The sequence below is a fragment of the Tachypleus tridentatus genome, chromosome 2, assembly GCF_004210375.1.
Source record: "Tachypleus tridentatus isolate NWPU-2018 chromosome 2, ASM421037v1, whole genome shotgun sequence".
NCBI lineage: Eukaryota > Metazoa > Arthropoda > Merostomata > Xiphosura > Limulidae > Tachypleus > Tachypleus tridentatus.
The window spans coordinates 31,678,542-31,702,189 of NC_134826.1; the positions used below are offsets into that span (position 1 = coordinate 31,678,542).

The 23,648-nt window shown below is 32.1% G+C and overlaps 2 protein-coding genes across 10 annotated transcripts in view; one reads left to right on the forward strand and one right to left on the reverse strand.

The window, feature by feature from the left end:
* The window catches only part of LOC143240355 (ubiquitin-conjugating enzyme E2 T-like), a 57,614-nt gene extending 43,915 nt beyond the window's left edge, over positions 1–13,699 (forward strand). For 2 of the 3 annotated variants that reach the window (XM_076482672.1, XM_076482676.1), the window contains 3 exons: positions 4,279–4,377; positions 11,640–11,723; positions 13,194–13,699. In XM_076482672.1, coding sequence (XP_076338787.1) covers positions 4,279–4,377; positions 11,640–11,723; positions 13,194–13,211 — 201 coding nt within the window. In that variant the 3' untranslated portion in view covers positions 13,212–13,699. The remainder of the gene's footprint in view (positions 1–4,278; positions 4,378–11,639; positions 11,724–13,193) is intronic. The other variant, XM_076482685.1, reaches the window with a different exon arrangement.
* A 958-nt stretch (positions 13,700–14,657) lies between these two features.
* The window catches only part of sud1 (Prolyl 3-hydroxylase sud1), a 63,962-nt gene continuing 54,971 nt past the window's right edge, over positions 14,658–23,648 (reverse strand). For 4 of the 7 annotated variants that reach the window (XM_076482650.1, XM_076482639.1, XM_076482619.1 and 1 more), the window contains exon 13: positions 14,658–23,062. In XM_076482650.1, coding sequence (XP_076338765.1) covers positions 22,910–23,062 — 153 coding nt within the window. In that variant the 3' untranslated portion in view covers positions 14,658–22,909. The remainder of the gene's footprint in view (positions 23,063–23,648) is intronic. The other 3 variants (XM_076482660.1, XM_076482629.1, XM_076482610.1) reach the window with 1 other exon arrangement.

A 23,648-nucleotide genomic window follows, 5' to 3' on the forward strand; every position in this document is an offset into this window, starting at 1 on the left:
TCTTAGCTAATAATTAATATTTTAATAATGTAAAAGTTTTAAGGCAGTATTTAACAAAATCCTGAATTTCCCTTAGTGTGACACATTTTCTTTAGACATCATTTCATATACTACTCCTCCAATAAGTATATAATTTACCATAAATTAATTGTTATAAAATCATCATTATTCAGCCAAACCATAATTGATATAACCTTGAATTTTGTTTGGCAATAGAGCCATCAAATAGAAAATTGGACTCCTCATGCCACATCCCCCTATGACATCCCCATTTTCAGGATTTGTTATTGTTCTCTTTTATGTTTAATTTGATATTATCTATAATCAATAGAAAATCAAGGGTTTCATCTATCAAATTATGTATTATGTAATGCTTTCTGAACAGAGAATTGTCAATTTCAATGATTGTACAAATTTTGTTCCTATAGGAAATATCTAACTTGGATGATTTTGTAATAGTTCTCATTGCATAGTTAAAAAAACAGAAAAAAATTAAATTGAAATTATTTGGTACAATACTATCATTACTATATAAAAAAAGTAGAGTTAAGTGTTGCTGACAGCAAGAAAAATAAAGATTTGGGTAACTACCTTCTTACTTGTTTTTCATGTTTATTCTTTTATTTAGTATTATAAAGTAACTAAAATGTAAAAATAGGGATCTATTTAGGTTAGATAAAGTTAAACGTTTCACAAGACGTGCATGTGAACAGCTCATGGGTAATGTAATTGATAATGTAATGTTAACTCAACATTCTGCAAGTGATTTAGAACTTATAAGGGTGTGAATAGTAATGAGACACAGTTCAAAGGGCAATAAAACAATAACATTTAGTTATAAATATGTGTATACTGTTACAACTTAATCTACTTATGATAAATGATTGTAGTTTCATCTTACAATTTAAAGTTAATCTAGAAAGAGGAAATGAGTAATTTAGATTTATTTTCACTTTTTATTTTTTGGTTGGTTAACTTGACTAACATTGTATAGAAAAAGAAAAAGTTAAAATTTTACTAAAAACAAATGTTTGAAATATATATAGGACATTATAGAGATTACACATCAAATCTGTAATTTTTGAGATGAATGAAAATATTTTTTAATCTTAACATAAAAATCTCTTCACATGTGGTTTATTTATTTAAAAAACATAATATATTCATAGACATGTCTTTTTTAGGTTATTTAAAGGACTTCACAAAAACATTGTTTTTGTATGTAAAAGGTTTAGATTGTTCACTGAAAGAATGACAAATTTTGTGAAGATATACATACAATATTAAAATATAGTTGTGTCAAATCTCCAAAGACCATACAAATACAAAGAGATCGTGTATTTGGTCAAATTGACTGAGCCTATATTGAGAGAGTAAGCAAAGCCAACATGCAAGATAATTAAGAATTTAAATTCTCCAAATACAGATTTCAAAAAAAGCAAGTAAACAAGGTTGGAGAGAATGGTTGACAGGTTGTTCAAACCACAATTTTTTATTATAACTTCACTATAAAATTATTGCATGTGATATCTACTATAGTGTGGGGTTGTTTAGGAATTTTGCAAGAAATTGAGAGAGTATACTTATAAACGTAAATCAATCTCATTAGTTTTATCATGCTGCAAATTTTCAAAGTCATTCACTTTCTGCCATAAGAAAAAATTTTTTATCATGCAGTTTTCTTGCTCATTAATTGGAAACTTCCATATGAAAGTTTTCTGATTTTATTGTTATTTGAGTTTGTTATCTCTATGTGGATTTCTGCATTTATATTTAAGTAACTTTTTAATAGTGGACAATTTATCTTTGTCAATTTCTGAACGTAGCAACTATTGTGATTCTTTCTACTGTTGTACGTTACTGAAATCTTGAGTGCATATTCAGTATTTATTACCACTGCATATAGCGCTGTTTCATATAGCTATTGCTGTTCTTAATGGTTGTTGTTGAGGTAGCAGTTGTAAATTTTGTTAATATTTAATATTATTTAATAATAAGCTTCTCATAGGGCTTCATGTTGTCAGGTTCTCTTGTCTTCATCTTTAATGTGTGTCCCCTGTTGTCTTTCTTATCTGTCAGTAGATCTTGTACCTGTTTCATCTTCTTGCCAGTAAGTTTTTCATGTGTGTTGACATCCTTGTACATCTCTTCTCCACCCAGTGGTTTTGGGCTCAGTATGTCTTCATTTTCTATAACGAAGTTGCTGTCTTCATCTGCATCTATGATAGCCACACCTGTCATGTTCATTTGTACCTCAGTAGCTGCACCCAGTATGTCTTCTTCCCTCTTGAAGTACCTGTTCAACAGATTGATATAGTAGACCTTTGTCTTTCTATCCACTTTCACCTTATTCTGTTGATAACTTCATGTACTTGAGAAGGTCTTTTCCATTGCATGATTTCGTTGTTGACTGTGGGTAGCAGAATTAAGACCTTCTGTCCAACCTTGAGATGTAACTCTTTGGCTTTCTTGTCATATAAGTACTTTTACTGTTTGTGATGAGTTTAGCTTCATTGGTATAAGTGCTTTGACAGGTACGGTTTGCAAGTCTCTTTCCATTTTTTTATTGACTTGACTTTCTTCTTAGGTACTTTTCCCAAAGGTTTGCAGCGAAAGGTCTTTGTCTTGCACTTCCTTCAGCTCCCTTGATCTTGCGTGTGGGATATCACTTTTTGAAATTTTAAGAAGCTTTGATATTTCCTTCAGCTCTTGTAGTGACTGCAAATGCTTTACCAGTCTTCTTTCTATGTAGTTCCTCCAAAGTTCCATCAGTTGGTATGTTTCTAATCACCAAGTTATATATCTATGCCTTCCTACACATGGCCTCTATGTCTCCCATTTAATTTGGAGTGTCTACCTTTATTCTTGCTATTGGAAAATTTCTCGCTGCCCCTTCAGTTAGCACACATGGCATACCCTGCCTGTCATCTGGTCATCAGATACTAGACTGGTTCTCACTGCTGCATCCAGTTGTCTTGTAGGACCTTCACTTTCTTATTCTTAACACAGCCTTCATCTACTGGCATTTTGTGATTTGTTGTCACTTCTCAGTGTTTTTCACATGCTCCAGTCACTACTGCCACTTTTGGTTCATTTGCTTGCTTGAAATGAACATCAGTCATGCACTGATCAATCATGGAGATAGTGCTTTCTTCTTGTGGTGAATGTTATCTTCATTCTGTATCTTTTGGCAGCAGCATCCATGGTGACAGTTGCCTTTCTCTCTTTTCTTGCTAACAACATCTTTATGAGTAGCTCTAGCTGCTTTATGTTAAGATTTTTGCAGTTACTTGTTAGTGACAGACTGCACTTTTACAGTATTCTCACTTCATAAAAAACCTAACATCTCTCTGCTTTCTGTTGAAATTTCTGCTGTTGCTTACTGGTGACAATCTTGCACTTACTTGCAACCTGGCCCATTCCATAACAAGTATAACATCTTTTTCCCTTCTGACTGACGTCTTGTTACCTTTGGTTGTATCCTGTTTCTGGTCAGCCATCCCTGGTTTCAATTTTACATGGTTATTTTAAGAATTTCCAATTATACTCTCTCCATGGGCTTCCATACATTTAAGGAATGTGACTTCAACAATATAACGAGCCTAGTGCAAATATTGAACTACATACAACAATGCATGGTTTGTATAGAGCTACATAGTGAAACTTGTCATAACTACTATTGCATTTACAATAATTAACTTACAGCACTTTTTATGAAAACTAAATAATCATTAAATATTAATTACTAAATGGTACCTGACACAAATTGGTTCTTTAATATCCAACAACAACTTTACACTTTGCTTGTTGTGGTTGCATACCATTATGTATGTTTATTCTTTTGTACATTTATTTATTTTGAATAAAGTTCATTCTGTTGGTTGGATGAAAAAGCCAGCATAGCGCTGTACTGTCAAAAAACATGTAACATTCAGTTGTGCATTTGTATGTGTGTAGCTAAAGTAAAAAAAAAAATATTCTCTGTAAATTGGCATAAAACTTAAGAAAGATAATTTATAAAAACTGTTAATTTAGAAAAGGGGAATAGGGATCATCAAAAAAATACAGAAATAAGATGAATCAAAATGCCAAGATTTTATTTTCAAGCCTAAAGTTAGAGACTGTAAAAAATAAAAGGCTGGAAGTAGTGTGACATTATTTTGTTACTTTGCCCATAGTTTTGTTCGGGCTTCTAAAAACACCATATTATTGTAATTTATTTTCTCATCCATGTGTTACTAGAAAAATACTTGCCGCTGTTTATTTCTTTGCATCTAGGGAAGATGGAAACCATCACTAAACATCTATACTTTATTGATGTCCATCAAGCTGCTCATGAATGAACCTAACACAGATGACCCCTTGATGGGAGACATTGTATGTAAAGTATATGTTTGCTTTAATAATACATACTTTTTTCTTTTGTAGTCAATAGTATTGAAGTAAGTGTTTACTTAGTGCATATACATCAAATATCAAAGTGTATTATATGTAGTTTCATTAAAACAAATTATGAAGTAGTTATTCATCAAATTCATTATATTTATCATTTGTACAGAGCTCTCACAAATTTTGGAATACATGATAATTAGATGATGTGAAAGTAAAGAAATTAAAAATTAAATTTTTATTCACATTCAAAGCTTAAAGTTTTTTTCCACAAAAGATTGAGCCATTAGTTCTAAAGCTTTATTACTATTTTCTTTTAATGAATGTTCTAATTAGTTTGTACACTAAAATGTGCTTTTATTTTTAGCACTTTGACATTCAGAATAATGCTAAAATGAATTTTGATTTATAATTAAAATAGCCCTAGAAAGTAGAAATAAAAAAAAAAAAAAAATTAAGGTAAAATCCTGACAATGTACTGACAAAAAATCTGTGTATCACAATTTTGAATTTGTCTTTTAAGATATTGAGTTCAGACCATAGATTTCTACAGAAATTTGCAATATATTTTATTGGTTTCTGTTTTTTTTCTCCAATAAGTTAGTTTTAGATTTGTTTTAAAAGAGAGAGCATTGCTTTTAGTTCACAAAAAAAATCATCTGTAGTTTTAGAAAAACTGTCTTTTTCTTGATAGTTGATTAATGGTTTATGTAGTTTTATTATTGTGGTTTAAATAGTACAGGGCTCTGATACTATTGATACTTCTCAATTCATTCTTCTAGCCTCCAGGCTGTTGAACATATGTACTCTTGTTTGTAACTCAAGCATTCAAAACCATGGAGTTAGGCAAACATTTGATTTGACTTTTGAAGTCAAGAAACTGATTAACAGAACCTACTCCATATTAAACAAAAATATTAATGCCTCTAATTTAAAATGAAATCAGTCAAATTTCTTGTAGGTTATCTTATATCCACAGGTATATGTCAAAATAATGATGATAAAGAAATTTATGCTCAGTTGTATTTGCAGAATTCAGGTATAAATTTATTATTAAATTGTATGTTGTTCATTATATCTATATCTGTCACTGCTGACATGTGCATAATTACATTTGTTAGCCTTGTGCCTAGGTCTAATTTGCATTAACTTTACATTATTATATTTCTATGTGCTTGTGCCAGTTTCATAAGTTAAAGTAAATAACACCAATAAATTTTTCACTTAATTTTTTATTAGGTCTACAGCAGAACTAAAAAAATCCGTAAATTTGAGATGTTCAGACCATAGTTACCACACATAGATTAAGAACACAATTAGCACACATATCACATTATATAGATAATAACTGCATAAACCTGTTTGCTTGTATTTACTTCACTGCTCTAAGATCTATGGTTAACAAAATGTTTCCAAAATAACGCATTGCTTAACAATATAGTGAACATCCAACACTGCCAAACCAAACATCAGCCATCGTATGTAGCATTAGTCTAAGGGCAGTTTTACTCATGCTAGTTTTAAGTTAATTTGTTCAAAGCAAGGAATTTTATTCTCTATGAAATCTTAAGAATTTTACTAAAACAGACTTCATGATTTGAAGCAGCAGTTACAAAATATCATGCTACTACATGTACATTGTAATAAAAAAAAGATCCATAATGAATACATAACAGTAAATAATAAATTAAATCTAAATTGATATCTTATAATAAATATTATTTATTCTACAAAATTAAAAAAAAATAACAGTATTACCTAATAATTTAATACATTTGAGTATTTGATATAATGCTTAGAAACCAATATAAAATAATGACATGGACATTTTTGAATTTAATTTTTAATTCCATCTCCTCTATATATTTGCAAAGTATCAGGCTAATGCAGTTTTAAAACAAGATTAGTTTCTAAATCAAAACCAGGAATGGCAAGAAAAGGGATTCACACCTTCACACCTTAGAAAAGCAAGATGTAAATCATGCCATAGTTCATATGACATCAACATTATAGGAGAAGCATGTTTCTAGTCATGTGACAAACAAGAAACATGCAGAAAACAAGACACTGAAGGCAGTTTCAAGCAACAATACTATCAGGTCATCCCATAACTAATGTCCGAAAATTTAGTAGAGAAAGTGCATCATCAATTCTGTCTTTGTAGAAAGCTTTAATGACTAAAATATGTAGTAGGACATGTATAAAAATGTTCAGACAAATAAAAGAAACTAACCCAACTCCACTTTTTCAGATCATTAATCAAATAAACCCTTATGAAGATGGATGTGTCTGAGGAGCATATTAGGCATATAATGCTTTATGAGTTTAATAAAGGCAATAGTGCAGCAGGAACTACTCGAAATATTCAAGGTATTTATGGTGTGTAGTCTCTCAATGAAAGACAATGTCGAAGGTGGTTTCAGAAGTTCAGTTTAGGTGGCTACATCTCAAGTGATGTGCCACATTTAGGTCGTCCTGTTGAATTTAATGATTTGTTGCTGGCTGCACTTGATGAAGCTTATGTTGTAACAGTTTAAGAACTAGCACAGAAGCTTAATTCAACAGTTCACCATCATCTGCAACAGCTTGGAAGATGGGTCCTCTATGATTTGACAGAAGCCAACCTAAGAGCAAGAGTGGATATTTGCACTTCCCTGCACTCTCGTGAATGTAACTCACCATTTTTGGACAGGTTAGTGACTGGAGATGAAAAATGGATATATTAAAAAATGTTAAGTGCCACAGACAATGACTCAGTGCAGGTACTCTGGCTAAAGCACAGCCCAAAATGGACCTCTACCCTTGGAAAGTCTTGTTAAGCATTTGGTGGGATATTATTGGTGTGATCCACTTTGAGTTGCTGCCACTCAATGTAATGATTACATCAGACTTCTATTGTTAACAGTTATAGTACTTGAGTATTGCACTGAAAGAAAAGAGGCCTGCTTTGATCAATTGCAAAGGTACTGTGTTACACCAGGATAATGCACGGCCCCATACAGCAAGGATCACACCTGCAAAGATTGAAGAGCTAGAGTGGGAAAAACCTCCACATCCTCCTCATTCTCCAGACATTGCTCAATCTGATTATCTTCTATTTTGAAGCTTGCAGAACTATCTTGATGGAAAAGAGCTTAGAACACGTGAAGATGTCAAAACCACCCTCTTTACATTCTTTTCTTTTAAATCACAAGAATTTTATAGAAATGGCATTTAGAAGTTTGTGAATAATTGGCAGGAAGTAATTTATAAGAATGGAACATACATTATTGATTAACTAACATTAAAATCCTTTCTCTTTTACTGAACCTAAAAGCAGACATTACCTAAGGGTTGACCTAATATAATGTAAATTAACTATGCATAAATATCTGCTCCTTATTCAATCCACCTGAATGGAAATCACCAATCTTAAAAACGTAAACTATCAGTGTGACTGCCATCATTTCAAGTTCCAGCATCTACTCATTTGTTTCTTCTACTGGTGACTTAAGATCAAAAGTTTTATGGACTTAAGAGACCTATTGACTGTCATGGTTCATTTTATTGATATTAAAGTTTAACAAGGCTTTACAAATGTCTGTTTCTCAACACTGAAATTGCCCAAAGGTTTTTATGGGTGGAAGTCAAAATATTGTACTTAACCATACATGGAGTAGTTCCATATTTCATTTCCATACTGAAGCAGAAAATCCAGAAATCTGGTGGACTATTCCATATCATCTCATACTTTGATCCTAAGAATTTATTGCAAATATCCATGGAGGCCTCCACATTAATTGGAAATTACAAAAAGTGTTATCAACTGAAACTGATAAACTCAATCCAAAAAGACATCTGTTGCAAGTTGAATCTTGTGGTTTACACACAATTTGCATGCTTTTAGAGTTTAGTGTAGCAATGGGTGGAAAACTGGAAAGTTGAAGAAACTGGCTAATATTTTATTCAAAGATTTTCCAGCAAGATCTGATGAGTTCATAATTGAGACTAGATGCTTGAACCTTTCACCAAAGTTTTATAAGTGCCAGTTGTTGCAAAACATCAGTGTTCTGGAAAAGTTCTTGTCTCTGCTGTCTAATTTTAAGATGTCTGCAGGTGCTCAGAAAAATTGCCAAAAATTAATATCATATAACAGTATTCATGAAGCTGTTTATTCCCATCTCTTCATCCCAAAGCTCAGTTGTTTTTTTTATCTCAGTTGCTAGAGAAATCAGACCTTTTCTCAAAGAATTCCAAGATAAACTGATGTTGTCTTATGGCTTCAACTATTTTGTGTTGTTAGAGGATTATTGGAACAATATTGTCGCTTCAGATTGACTGTAAAATATAACTGGATCACAAAACATTGCAAGGCTGTCTTTGACAGATAAAAATAATTTAAAAGAACCTTCCAAAATTGATACTGGTTTTTGTACAAACAAGGTTCTTGGTGATTCAAAGCAGCCTTCAAAATTTACTGATAAAGACATGCTAAAATATAGATATGAATGTGGGTAGTTACTCCTGGCTCTTGTAGTTATAATTATTCAGAATTTCTCCTTACCTTATAGCTTGTTAAAGAAGCATGAGTTGCTTAAATTCAGAAGTGGTGATGTTAAATGCATCATCTTTTGCTGTTATGTTTTATCTTATCTGAAATGTCTGGGAAGCAGAGTGGAAGAAAGGGATTGTGACCTTTCTCAGACAGTACAGAAAGTTTTGTGACATCCCTGCAGTCAATTTATTCAAGTGTCTGGGAGAGAACAGGACAGCCTGGGTACATTATACTCTTATTTCCCACCAGAGAAGAAACAATTTCATATGCTTTAGAAAATTCAAAAACTTCCCCTCTTACATTGACAGGCTATTGTCAAAAGGGACTTTTCTCTAAATAAAGTAGCTGTTACAGGAAACTATCAAAGCATGATTTTTAGTGCCAGGTGAGTCATAATTAACCACATCAGACATGCTGGAGGTTTTCTGAATCTTACTGGAAATGCTTGCTTTTATTTGAGATGTAAGATAAAGGAAAGAACTCCAGGAAGCAGAAGCCACAGAAAGGTGATAAAAGAAGGGTTGAAAAAACTGAATCAGAACTGGAAGATGTCAAATATAAGATTATCAAGCTTGAATCTGACATAAAACTGAGAAAGAAATTTTAGCTTTTTCACAGTAGCCGATTCCTGAGGAAAGCTGTAAGAGAGAAGAATGAATTTTTGAAGGATTGTATTGTGAATATTGAATAGACATTGTCAAACAAGAAGTGCTTAAACACTAACTTTTACTTTATTTTGAAGTAATTCAGTTAAATTTGAACAGCGTCAGATTATTAATAAACATAACACTGTTTTCACCACAAAAAGTATTAGTTCACAATATTTATGTATATTTACATTTGCAAATGTATGACCAGGGGCAGTTTCTTGTATGTAATCCACATGAAATGATCCTGGAATTTTTAAAATTGGTCATTTAAAAGTAATGAGGTTTCATTATTGGTGGGAAAATTTTTAAAGTGATAAAATATGCTTTGTAAAGTCATTTAATGAAGTTACAATTTTATTGGATGGTTATTATGGTTTCATAAGGAGAAAATCTTGCCTCACTAATCCTTTGAATTTCTTTAAAGAGGTTACTTACTGCTCAGATAGCATTTGACAAGTTGCAAAATTAAATGCCTCTTGAAGAAATTATCTAAAAAAAGTGTGTGGGATTTATGGAATTGAAATGTGGCTGGATGGAATAAAGACAGAAAGTTGTAGATGGAATTCAATTAAACTGGATTAATGTCACAAGTGCAATGCTGAAGGGATCCAGTATTAGGGATTTTATATCAGTGAGATAGATAAAGGAATAGCCAATAGATTATATACATTTTTTACAATACTAAGTCTTAGTTGTTGCTGGTTGTGAATAGAATGCTGCTGCTTTAGAAAAAGCTTTAGATTATTTGGTAGTTGAGTAAATAAATGGCAGGTGGCTTTTAATTATAGTAAGTGCAAGGTAAAGCACTTGTGTTATTACAGTTGAACTGTAATTATTATTTTGATGGGAATAACCTTAACCTTGTTATGGAAGATAAGAATTTTAGTGTTCTGATTTATCAGTCTTTTAAGCTTTCTTAGAAGTGTTCTGTTGCTAGAGCTAGGCAAATAGGATTTTGTTTGTATTTACAGAAATATTGAACATGAGCCTAAAAAGGTAATGTGATTATATATATCTCTGATTAAATCACATCTGAAGTAGTCAGTCTTTGTTCCTTACCTGTGAAATGACATTGAATTGTTACAAAGAGTTCAGAGGAGGACTATTAGGATGATACCAAAAGCGAAAATGTTAGCTTGTTCTTGTATGATAACTTTAATACCATCCTAATAGCCTTCCTATGAAATCTTTCCAACAACCTTTTGAAAAAGAGATTAAAACATTAAAGGAATTAATAGTGTTAATGCATTAACCGTCTAAATCAGATCCCTTCTAACATTTCTTTTTTTTCAAAATAAATGGTGAAAAAACTAGAGGACACAAGTATAACATTTGAAAGGTAAGCGTTATCATAGGCTTGAACAATTTTATTTTTCTAACAGTGTCATTGTGACTTTTGGAATGGGTTGCCTTCAAATTTGGTGAATGCAATTACATTTAAGGGAAAGGCTTAATAAATATTGTGGTTTTGATTATTTATTTTTTGTAATTCTGGTAGTGGAATGGTCTAGATGGACCAGTATGTCCGTTGTTGTCCTTAAATATATGTTGTGCTATGTTCTAGTACAAATATTTGAGTTAAGAACAAAGAGTATATGGGACAAAAAGACTAGAAGAATGAAAAATCAAGTACTTTATCTTCATAATGGGAAACTCTAAACAAGTAGGAAAATACACTGTGAACTATAATAACAGCTCATTAATCAGTCAAGACTTCAAGATTGTTTTAAGGGCATCTCTCAGTGGCACAGTGAGATGTCTGTGGACTTACAGTCCTAACGACAGGTTTTGATACCAGTGGTGGGTAGAGCACAAATGGCCCTTAACATAGCTTTGTGCTTAACTAGAAACAAAGAAACCTTCTCCAAGCAAAGAATGAAAACAAGCTATGATCTCCTGAAATTATCATGATAAAATTAAGGAAATCAGTGACCTAAATCACAAGCAAATGCTTCCATATTACTTTTAGATTTCCTATATTTTACAAGGTATGAAATGTACACTTTTGCTTTTTCTGTTTTTACGTAACTCTTAGTTTGAAAATCTTTAACATTATTTTCTTGCAGTCAGAAGAATACAAATATTGCAGAGCTGTTTTTGATCAGAATGCACGTGATTTTACAAGTAAATATGCTTTGCAAAACACTGAGGTATGAAAATCTAAACGTTTGTTGGCATTTACTTATACTGGAATATTTTAATTTTATAAGCATATTTTGTGGGCATTCAATTGGCTTTAAGGTAACTAATGGTGCAAAACTAAACTGATATTTTATATTTATCATGGGCATGTAGAATGTGTAACACCACTGTTCTTGATTCTTTTAATACAATGGCTTGAATGTTTCTGAGTGACTTGTACACTTATAATGTGCATGATGCAACATTTATGTAATTTGTGATATGTGTTAAATATGTTGTTATTTATTAAACAAATTGTGCAATAAAATTTTAATGTTTCTGATATATTGAAATATAATACACAGTTTGTTAGTGGTACCTAAGCAGGGTTTTTTTGTTTTTTTTGTTTTTTACATAAGCTTTTCTGTGCGAGTAAATCATATGATGTCAAAGACCAGAATGTTAGTTCTTAAATTTTTGAAATGAAAAATGTGTGAACTTTGCAAGATTCTGATTTTTAACATTCACCATCTTGTTCCAAGTTGTACAGGATTTCTCTAAATGCCTATGTTGAATTATAGGTACTGTGATTAGTTGACTTTTTTGTATGTATTTCCAATTGTCTAAGCCCATGTGGCTTTCTTGCCCAGTAGATTAGAACAAAATTATTCAGACCTTAGCTTGGTGATATATATGTTACTACAAGTAAAGTTTTGTATCATTGACAGGCCAGCTGTACATTTGGCTTTATCAGCTTAAGTGAATAGTTGAATATCTAGGAAAAACATCATAGAAAAAGTATTTGAGATTATCTATATGAATATAAAAAGGGTTTAAACCTTGCTGCATATATTAAAGGAAATTTAGTATATATTAAATGAAACCTTCTAATTAACAATTTTAAAAAAACCTGCTCAGTTATAACATTTGGTATGGTGAGAAGTTATTTTTAGTGTATAATGATCATAAATGCAGTGAAGCTGTGCACACTGTTTTGAATTAAAACAAGACAGCACTTATAATTTTATAAGATACAAACTTTACAAGAATGTAGGATAATGAACATGTTTTTAAAATTTGCAGCAGAAGTAAATTTTTAAAAGAATTATCTTTTCCTATTTTCAAAGTAATGAATTGATACAATTATTACTCAAGGATATACTTTATTTACAAAAGCTACATGGTCTGTAGAAAGTTGACCTGAAGTTTCAAATTATTTCATCTATTAGTATTTTTTGCAACACAGTGAAACCAGTCAGTACAATGAACCTAGGTGTCAGAGAGTTAAAATATTGATCTTGATGCAGTTGTACTAGTCCCACAGACTATTTATTGTTCAGATTAAACAATTATATATACCTTTTCTAGGTGTTTGGTCTGCTGCATTATAAATTAGTGTAATCCAATTTCAAATATTTCAGTGTTGTTCACTTTATTCAATTTTACAGAAGTGTGCATATTTTGAATTTTAATCATATAAATCTTCTATATCTGTATAGAAAATGAAAAGAAACTGAATTCTGCTAATGTAAGCAAGGACAACCACCTTAAGAATGATATAGCATTGACACCTGGGGACTTTGAAGAATGTGGACATAGTTTTAATTTACTCTAAGTGTTCAGTAATTTAGAATATTGTCTTAAGTTCTATTATTTTGTAGTTATGTCTTAACTTTGAACATTTATATTGTAATAAACTTACAGTTTAAGTAATTAGAAGTTAAGATTTCTGATCATAGTCATTTTTTATATTTATTGTGTTGATAAACCTTTGGAAATATAGTGCAGTACTTGAAAGTAAGATTTTGATATTCTATTTGCAATCCTTCTAATTTTAAACAGTCAAAAGAAAATATTTTTTAGCCTAGCAAATCGTAATCAGAAATGTGAATTTATTTACTGAAATTTTTCTCACAAATATGGCATAAAATTATTAAAGCCTTTTTGACAAATAATATCATTGTTTTGCATCATATAAAATAAATGAAAGATTGAATGTTTTACCTTACCTTTAACTTTGTCATGCTTTATTTAATCTGTTGTTGGTATTAACTATTCTATTAGCTCAACCTGATAAATACCTAGTGGTCATGATAAGGTGTGCATTCAAAGTATTTAAGCATTTATGGCTTAAACACTGAAAGCTAGTTAAGCATCAAAAATTGATGGGCCTTAAATTTGTCATATTCCACATGCATCTCGATTTTTTCTTATTTTAAAAAGTTTTTTCAGATCTATCTTTTATCTTCAATAAATTATTACCCACTAACCTCAGGCCCAACTGAAAAGCTATGGTATTAAATATGTGCTAGGAAGTGACTGGTTGGAGACAAAAAGAAAGATTTAAAATATTCATTAATAAACTTCTAGATTTTAATCCACAATGGAGAAATTTCAGAGGAATGTTAAAAACCAAATAAACTACAGTTAACATTATCACAGTTTGAAGCCTTTTGGCTTTTTAAAAATTTACTTTTGTTTCAAGAGTGTCACTACTAGTTTCTAAAAAATCATTACTTAGAAGCAAAAGTTAACAAACCCCAATATTTTTTCATTTCTTTAAAAATGCCTGTACCCCAATTGCACCTCCAAATCTCTAGCACCTTTTTATTTTCAAAGCTGCCTTCTTGTGGAACAGTGATGTCTTTTAAATTTACAACACTAAAAGGTTATTGAGCCCCTGATGTTAGAGGACAGAGCAGATAAATCAGTGTGACTTTACTATAAGAAAACACAGATTTCTAAGCTTGGCATGACTATTTATTGAAATAAAATTTATCAGTGATATGATAAGAGTTGTGGCCTGAAAAATCACAAATCTTTATTTAGGCAGTTCAAGTCTTAAGTTTTTATATATGATCACTTTCCTAATAGATGGAGCAAATAGTTTATTTACCTTATATAAAATTTTCATTAAAAGATTTTTTTGAAAATGTAAAATAAGTGAGAAAAGTCAAAGAGAATTTTATGTTCTCTGTTTCAGGAAATTTACTCTTTATTTTTGATGTTGCCTTTAAATACAATTCAAAATTCAAACAAATGTTTACAAATGTAGTGGTTTTCAAAGTTTTTACATATGCTTTTTAAATAATTTCTAGAGTTCAGTATTAGTATTATAAGGTTTTTAAAAACTTCAGTTGAAGTGTGGTACAATATTGTACCATATATGCCCCCTGTCAGTACAGCAGTAAGTCTGCAGTTTTGCAATGCTAAAATCTGGTTCAATTCCCATTGGCAGGCTCAGCAGATAGCATTGTATGGCTATGATAAAACACACACATAACCCTATATACATACTCTTTCAATTCAGTTTGTACTGTAGCAGATTTACTATTATAGGTTTATTTTAATACCTACGATTGTTTCAGTTTGATACAGGAGATGTCTATTGTTGAATGTGTATGGTCCAAATTCCTCCTCTAAATTTGTAGATACTCAAGAAAGAGAATTGGCAATATTTGTCTTATGAAAACTCTAGCGTGTTTTCGATCATCGATGAACATTTGAAAATCTTGCCTTCAACTTTCTAGACATGTCCAGAGATACAGTATGTTATTGGTCAGCTACAGCCAGTATGCTATATGCCTCAGAAGCTATAATTGTGATTAACATTTATTAATTGGAAAACTACAGATTTTCATCAGGAACATTTATGGATTTTTAACTTATAAACTGTTGAACTTCAGAGAGTTAACTTTGGACATTAGATATTCTCTGTGAAAAGCAAATTTGTAAGTGGCATTAGAATAGAGCAACTTATCATTCCCATCACGTGAAGCATATCTATGTATCCAAGATAAAAGTAGTGTGCCTGATAGACCTGAACCATTGATAAAATATTCAGATCCATACCAGACAGAAGACTGAATATTGTTTATGAGCTTATAAAATTATAAAACCAATATTTTTAATAATCATTATAAATTGACTCGTAATCTGAGGGTTGTAGTTTTGAATCCCACTTGCATCAAACATGCTCGTCCTTTTAGCCATGGGGGTGTTATAATGTTAGTCAATTCCATTATTCATTGGTAAAAGAGGAGCTCAAGAGTTGGTAGTGGGTGGTGAGGACTAGCTACCTTCCCTCTAGTCCTATATTGCTAAATTTTTGTACAACCTTTGCCTGATCTGTACTTTGTGTAAATTTCAAAACAAACCAATCTTCCAAAATTCTAACATATATTTTATAATGCTTTGTTTTTGAATTTTGTGCAAAGATACAGGAAGGATATCTGCACTAGTTGTCCCTAATTCAGCAATATAAGACTAGAGGGAAGACAGCTAGTCATCACCACCCACCACCAACTCTTGGGCTACTCTTTTACCAACGAATAGTGGGATTGACGGTCACATTATAACGCCCCATGGCTGAAATAGCTAGCCTGTTTGGTGTGACATGAATTCGAACCCTAGACCCTCGGATTACGAGTCAAGTGCCTTAATCACTGGGCCAAGAAGTAGAGAGAAAATCTAATGAAACAAAGACTTTTTCATAAGATATCTTACAACCTCGTTTATATTCTGTGCTGATTAAGAGCAAAACTTTTCACAAGATATATTTTGGTAAAACATTAAAATAAAATAAAAACTTTAAAGCCAGCTGAAGGTAACCCCTTCCAAACACCAATACTCCTGTTAGAAAAATGAATCTGTCTTGGCTGAAAATGACTCCATCCCTGCCAAACTGTCCCCTAGTCCTACTGTTGTGCTAATTGTGAAAATAAAAAGGTAATGCATCAACACTTTACAGTCTCAAATACCTCAATTAGATCCTCCCTAACTTTGATTTCTCTTGAAACAAAAGTCTGACAGATTTAAGGCTCTCCTTGTATGACAACCCATCTATACCAGGCACCATTTCCAACAATTTAATGTTTTTCTTCTCACCATAAGAACTGAACATGATAATCCAAATCTGCTCTAACCATTCACCTATACAATGAAATTATAACTCTTTTTAGACTTCGATCCAGTATTTCTATAGATATAACCTAGAATCCTATTTGTAACTACCACTAGCAACAACATGCTGCTTGAATGACTTTAGAGACTAATCGTCTATTACACCAAGATCCTTTTCCTTCATAACACTGTCAAGGTTATTCCCATCCAAATTGTGATAACAACATGCAGTATCTTGCCTTTATTATAATTAAACTTATCCGCCTACCTCAATGAATGATCTAAATCTTTGTTATAAATCAGCAGCATTCTCTACACGACTATCAACACCAAGACGTAAGTATCATCTGCAAACTTAAGAATTTGATGGAATATTTTCTCATTTGTCATGGCTGTAAATCAAAGAGAACAAGGGTCCAAATCTTGTGTCCTGAGGTACCCCACTTGTGACATTAATCCAGTTTGACTGAGCTCCATTTGTAACAATTTTCTGCTTTCTTTCATCCAATTTACTAGCATATAATCCACACCTATAAAGATATTTTTACAAGCCTTTTATGTGACACATGGTCAAATGCTTTCTGAAAATTCAGAATACAGTTTTTACAATTACTAGAAAAAACAACAGATGTTTTTCTTTTTAAACAAATGACAACTTTATGCCAGTCAGATTAAATCCAATATTCTTTCAAGGTAAAGTAACAAGTTAGTTTTCATAAATCTCTTCAATACAACCAGTACTCTCAAACTATTCCAAACTAAAAACTTTTCCACTTTTAAACAAATAATAATCTTGGTGAATAAATATTAAGGTTTAAATAAATGCTGAAAGTAGTAATTATAACAAAATAAAAAAAAGCTGTGAAATGTGATAAAAGTGACAGAAAGATTATAGTATAACTTTGTAATGGCACTGTAGTAGTGAGGTAATCACAAATTAAATAACCTACCCCTGATATCATGATTATCTTCTAAGTAGAATAGTTCACCACAGTCAGATACATTACAAGACACAAAAATGATAGCTTCATTATAGTCTAAGTAGAAAAGATGAAGGCAGTGTAGAGACACACTACAATTTACATAACATACAACTAATAGTGATTACATTTATTTATTTGTGTGTAATTAAGCATAAAGTTACACGATGCATTAGCTGTGCTCTGCACACTGCATGTATTGAAATCAAAGTTCTAGGACCATCAATCTGAAGACGTCCCACTGATTGGGAAGGGATGCATAATTACAACATAAATAGGAGAGGTTAAGACACTACAGCTAGATACATAGCAAGTTAAATTTGGGTTTGATTTCTCACAAAACTACACGAGGGCTATCTGTGCTACCAGTCCCATATTTGGGAGTGAAAGATTAGAAGGAAGACAGCTCTTTAACTACTCTTACTAACACATAATGGATTGACCATCACACTGTAATGCTTCACAGGCTAAAAGGGGAAAACACATGATTTTTTAGGCAGTCCAGTCCAGTGAGTTCCACAGTAGTTACTGAGTAAGCAAGATGTGCTGATATCTCTACTATCATGCTGTCCATGACACAAGGATCAGCTATGTCAGTTATACTGCTGGTAATCGTCGACAGTCTACCGCTGCTGTAAGTCGCCAAGTTTATCACCCATCGACTTTTTTCTAGGACCCGAATCCTTCCTCGGGGTGGAATTCTCATCAAGCCCTCTACACCATCTGAGCAAGTTTATCTATGTCAACCATGGAACACTGAAATTAAAGTAAGTTGTTCCCCAACAAAAAGTCCTGTCAGCCTGTTTTCTGTATTCCTCAGGGGCATCGACCCAACCATTCAACCAGAAGAGATCAAACAAGCCATAGAATGTCAAATCCAGGCCAAGCTACATGCCATACATCAAATTTTCTCCAGACACACCAACCTACCTACTCACTTCATGAAGATAGTGACAACGTTGAAATACAGTGCTGACTGTATTTTATGTAACGGATGTTGCTATCACATATTTCACTTCAGTGTTGAACACCCGCATCACAGACCATTCAACTCGTGGCCTGAGAAATTGCCCAGACAACACAGACAATCAATGGTCAACTACAGAAATACTGCTAAGTCCAGAACCAGCCAGTAAAAACATGAAAGTAGATTCAGGCAACTCAATTTTGAAGACAACTTCCACTGCTAGCAACATATCAAGACTTAATAATCCAAGGGAGACAAGTGACAGTTCCAGCCAAACCTCAGTTCCAGCTTCATTCAGACCATTCCGTGACAACTATCCACGTGTCAACAATCACTCAGAAAACACAAACGAAAATTGCAAGAAGAAACAAATCATCCCAAACCGACTCACCACCATGCTTACGTTTTCTTCATCACCTCTGGGCATCAGGTGTGAATGCAAGTTCAACCTGAAGTTCCTACCTGTTCTATAAGACCACAGCTAGTTACCCGCCACCTGTATAATTTTGTCTTAATCCACTTGTTTTCTTTTTCATTCCACTATCTATTAATAACCATGATTTTATTTCCAGCTACTCCTGGGCACAATCTGGATAGTTTTTGCAGCACCTAGGCCGTGAAAGTGGGTTTTTTCCGGGTACTCCCATTTCCCCCCACACCTAAATCTCTGGCATTGGATCTCTAGATCCTAGTCAAGACAACATTTTTGCCTTGTCTTGAAAAGAGCCGTTTGAGTTAATGTTTCGTATCATCAGCCTTCAGGCTATTCTGACCATGGGCTCTGGCCTGGCTCACTTTCCTTATGTCCAGCTCTCCCTTCTCGTGTATCACTTTCATACTCCCCACTTCAATTCTCCATCTTAAACAAGTCAAAGCAAACTCCCACATAAAGTGAAATAATCTTTCATGTGAGGGGACGAAGAGGAACCACAATGACAGCCCCGGTTGGGGAGAGAATTATTCAGACCTCTCTCTCTCTCTAAACTAAACCCCTGCTAAGTTTGTTTTGCATCTTAGACGGTGATTTGAACCTGTGACACACAGAGTGCGAGTTAAGTGCCCTAATTGCCAGGGCACAGCTAAGACCTTAGGAGTATAATCTAACTAGAAAACATCGAGACACTGCAGCTAGATATATCAAAATTAAATAACGTACAAAAGATATTGTAATTATTGTTTGACTAGAAAACGTGAAGGCACTGTAGATTGGTACACCACAAATTAAAAATATGATTAGGAGACATGAAGATCCTGAAGCCAAATACATCACAAGTTAAATATCACTTCAAGAGATATGGTTATATTCTAACTGTAAGACGTTAAGAAATCGCAAGGAGAATAATAATAAGTTGCAAACCATGACTATAGTTTAATCATAACACTATAGTCAAAGACACCATGAGTTTAAAAAATATAACTGAAAGTGTGATTATAATCTAAGTAAGAGATGTTAAGATATGGCAGTCACAAACATTAGGGGTTAATTCAGTAGAGCGCATACCTCTGCTCTGCAGCATTGATCATATTTGGCCCCCAAAAATATACGAAAATGTATCTGTACGTCCGTATCAACGGGCACAGAACATTGTTGCAGGACAACGAGGAATAATATTCTACATACGTTCACTAAGTTTCATTAATTTTTTTTGCCAAGTTACAGGGCAAAGAAGGTATCGAAACAAGAAAGTCAAAACTACAAAATGTTTATCCATTCTTTGGCTCAGACTAAAATAAGTACTGTGAACTGCCAAAACAGGAATATTTTTTGTCTAACTTCAAGTAACCCAGTTTATGTAGATTTTAGTTTATTGTTACAATACTTGTAGCATTTAAAATTTATAAATCACTATGGGTACAATACATGTATATCGATCCATACTTGTCTTTATAAAAATTTAATTTTTTTTATATTTGTTTCTTTTTTCATTAGCCAGCAACACCAAGTGTCGGTCATACGTACACATGATTCAATTTCACTTATCAGGATCACTACAAATACAGCCTCAAACCTAAATGTTACACTATTATGATAGTGCATTTCATATATACATATATTTACACACACACTAGTAACCTTTATGGTAAAAGAAAGGAATAACTAGTACTCCAGGTGTAAAAATTATGTAAAAGTAATTTTAAACAGACAATTTTATGGCCACCATTTTGTTTCATGACGATCCCCACTATTAAGTACTATCATGCATAATAATAACATACAAATAACAATGAAATTATAGTTTAAGTTGAAAATACATCAAGATCCTGCAGTCAGAAAAGTTGCAATATAAATAAAATACAATTGACAATATGACTACGATCTTAACAAAAAGATATTACACCAATGAAACAACATACTAATTAAATAAAATACAATTTGGAACGTGATTATGGTCTAAATAGAAATCGTGAAAGCACTGCAGTCAAATACATAAAAAGTTAAATGTACAACTAATATTCAAGTATGGGAAGTGGACTCATTGAAACCTGATACAGCAGAAGTTACAAAACAAACATCTAACAACGTGATTATAATTGAAGTTGGAAATATGTATACACTGTAAATACATCCATCAAAATTGAAATAAAATATAACCAACAGCCTGATCATACTCTGAGTAAGAGTACTGAAAAAAATACATCCACAGATTTACTACTGCACATTTATTGTAGTACCGACATTTGTTCCAGTATAGTTTTTATGCATGTGACATACGTTGTTGGATGTACATTGCGCTACTCACAACTGTTTTCTCACTTTGTAGAAGATTCTTGAGTGTAAGAATCAACAATATTTGTTTTACTTTTTCAAAAACACTAGCGTGTTCGAACATTGTTGAACGTTCTTAAAATTGGCCTTAAACTATATAAATCAACGTGCCAACAGATAGTAAAATTGTATTGTTAGTCAACTACAGTTGGCATGCTATAAGCCTCAGAAGCTATAACTGTGATTAACGCCTATTAATCGGAAAACTACAGAATTTGACCAGCAACATTTATAGATTTTGAACACTACAAACCATTTAACTTTGATGAATTAACTTCAGATGTTAGTATTTCTATGAGGGCATTAGATATTGTCACTGGTGAGAACTACAAGTTTAGTCAGCCATCAAAAGAAGTATACAGGTGTGTTAAGAAAGAATTAATTTGCTATCTGTGAACCTCAATAAACAATTCAGTTACAAACCACACACAACACTCAGTACTGTTTGTAAAACTTTTGTATATAAATCAACTCTAATAACTATTAGTAATAACAGTTACTATAAATTGTATTGTTTTTTTGTTTGTACATTAAAATATATTTGTGTTAAAAAAGAAGATTGTCTATCAACCTTGCTGGTAAATAACAAATCTGATACATATTAACAGTTAATTAACTACTAAATTCCAATTTCTGGTTACTTGAAATAGTAATGTGTTAACATACATAACATAATAAATCAGAGACATTATAAATCAGTTTTAAATTAAGCACAAAGCTACTGCCCACCATGGGTATCAAAACCCAGTTTTCAGCATTGTAAGTCTGCAAACATACCACTGAGCCACTAGGGTGCAAATCGAAGACTCATCCAAAATAAAGTATAATACACAACATAATAAATGGGGCAAGTGTCTGAGATCTGAATCAGAGACAACATTCGAAATAAATTCAAATCATAATTCAATTAATATTTATCACTGCCACAAGGTTTGATCATGTCTGATTGTCATGGTTTCTTGAATCACTCTCCATCAAACAACTAGAAAGATATAACAAAAGTGAATTGCTTAAGCTGCTAAAATTTTAGAATTAGAAAATCAATGAAAAAAAGTGAACTAAAAAGCATATAGTTGAAATATTAGTTAATGGTGCTTGTTACTTGCTGAACTGGGGTCTATTTTGGCTTTAAAAACAAAGAGGTCATCATAGAAAGAATAGTAAAGTGACAAATTCATTATCATAGACATATTACCTCATTAGTTACAGTATGTTATTAAATAACATGCTAATCTAACTAATAGTAAGTGACCAATACTTTCACTATCCCTGAAGAAAAAAGAACCCTCAGTTGATAAACTGTTATATTAATAGATGAAAGATAACCTCAAAGATATCTATCATTCTCGGACACCATGGTAAATAAACAGTGTTGAACCTTAAGTACTATAATGTGTAGGAAATTATAATAATAATATCTACAATATTGTTGTTTTAATTTCATTCCTCTTAAAGCAACAGTCATTAACATTTATGCTTGTAAGAAATACCTCATTTTGAGAACTTTTTTTTATACGCTTTGTGTTGTTATTAAAGTACTCAATCATAAGAAACATTTAAAAATATGAGACATGATTAACCTGTTGTTAGCACAAGTTTTTATTCACAGTAAACACAAAATATATCGTTGAAGCTCTGCTGGGATGAGGGGCGTTGGCTGACGCGATGATTGATGTGCTTAACAAACCGCAAAGTTTCATTGTCTCGGTACACCAGTGCTACGGAATTAGACTGAGGATAGACTGTCAGAAGCTGAAACCACACAAAAAATTAGTAAAAATAACTCAGATTCTCTTGCTGTTTGAAACAAACCTAAGTTCGTTTTAATGTTAAATACATAAAATAACATTGAGAAAATTTGGTGATAAGTATACAAATATTAAAATTATCCATATTTCTTTAAAGTTTCCTAATTCAGTTAATGATAAAATTAACTGGTGTTAAAATACATAATAATATTATGTTATAAAATATCTAACCTTATTAAAATTTAATTTACACCATAACAGTTGTTACTACAATGTGATTATAAAACTAGCATCTCAATCACAAATGTGCGATGCATCCAGGTGACCTGTATGGGGCAATAGGTTGTTTTCACTGGACATAGCATACACAATGTGATTGGCATATTTTATACTATATATAGATGTTTTATTTGTCTATTATATATGGAATGTAGTTACCTTTTATTTTCATTTGTCATTTATTATTATATTTCTATTAAAAAACTTTTTATACAATGTTAGCGTGAATTGGGATTTAGGACCAATTTACATTAATCTAACTGATGAAAAGGTGCATTCTAATCTTTATAAGCTGAAATGTAAGAAAGGCA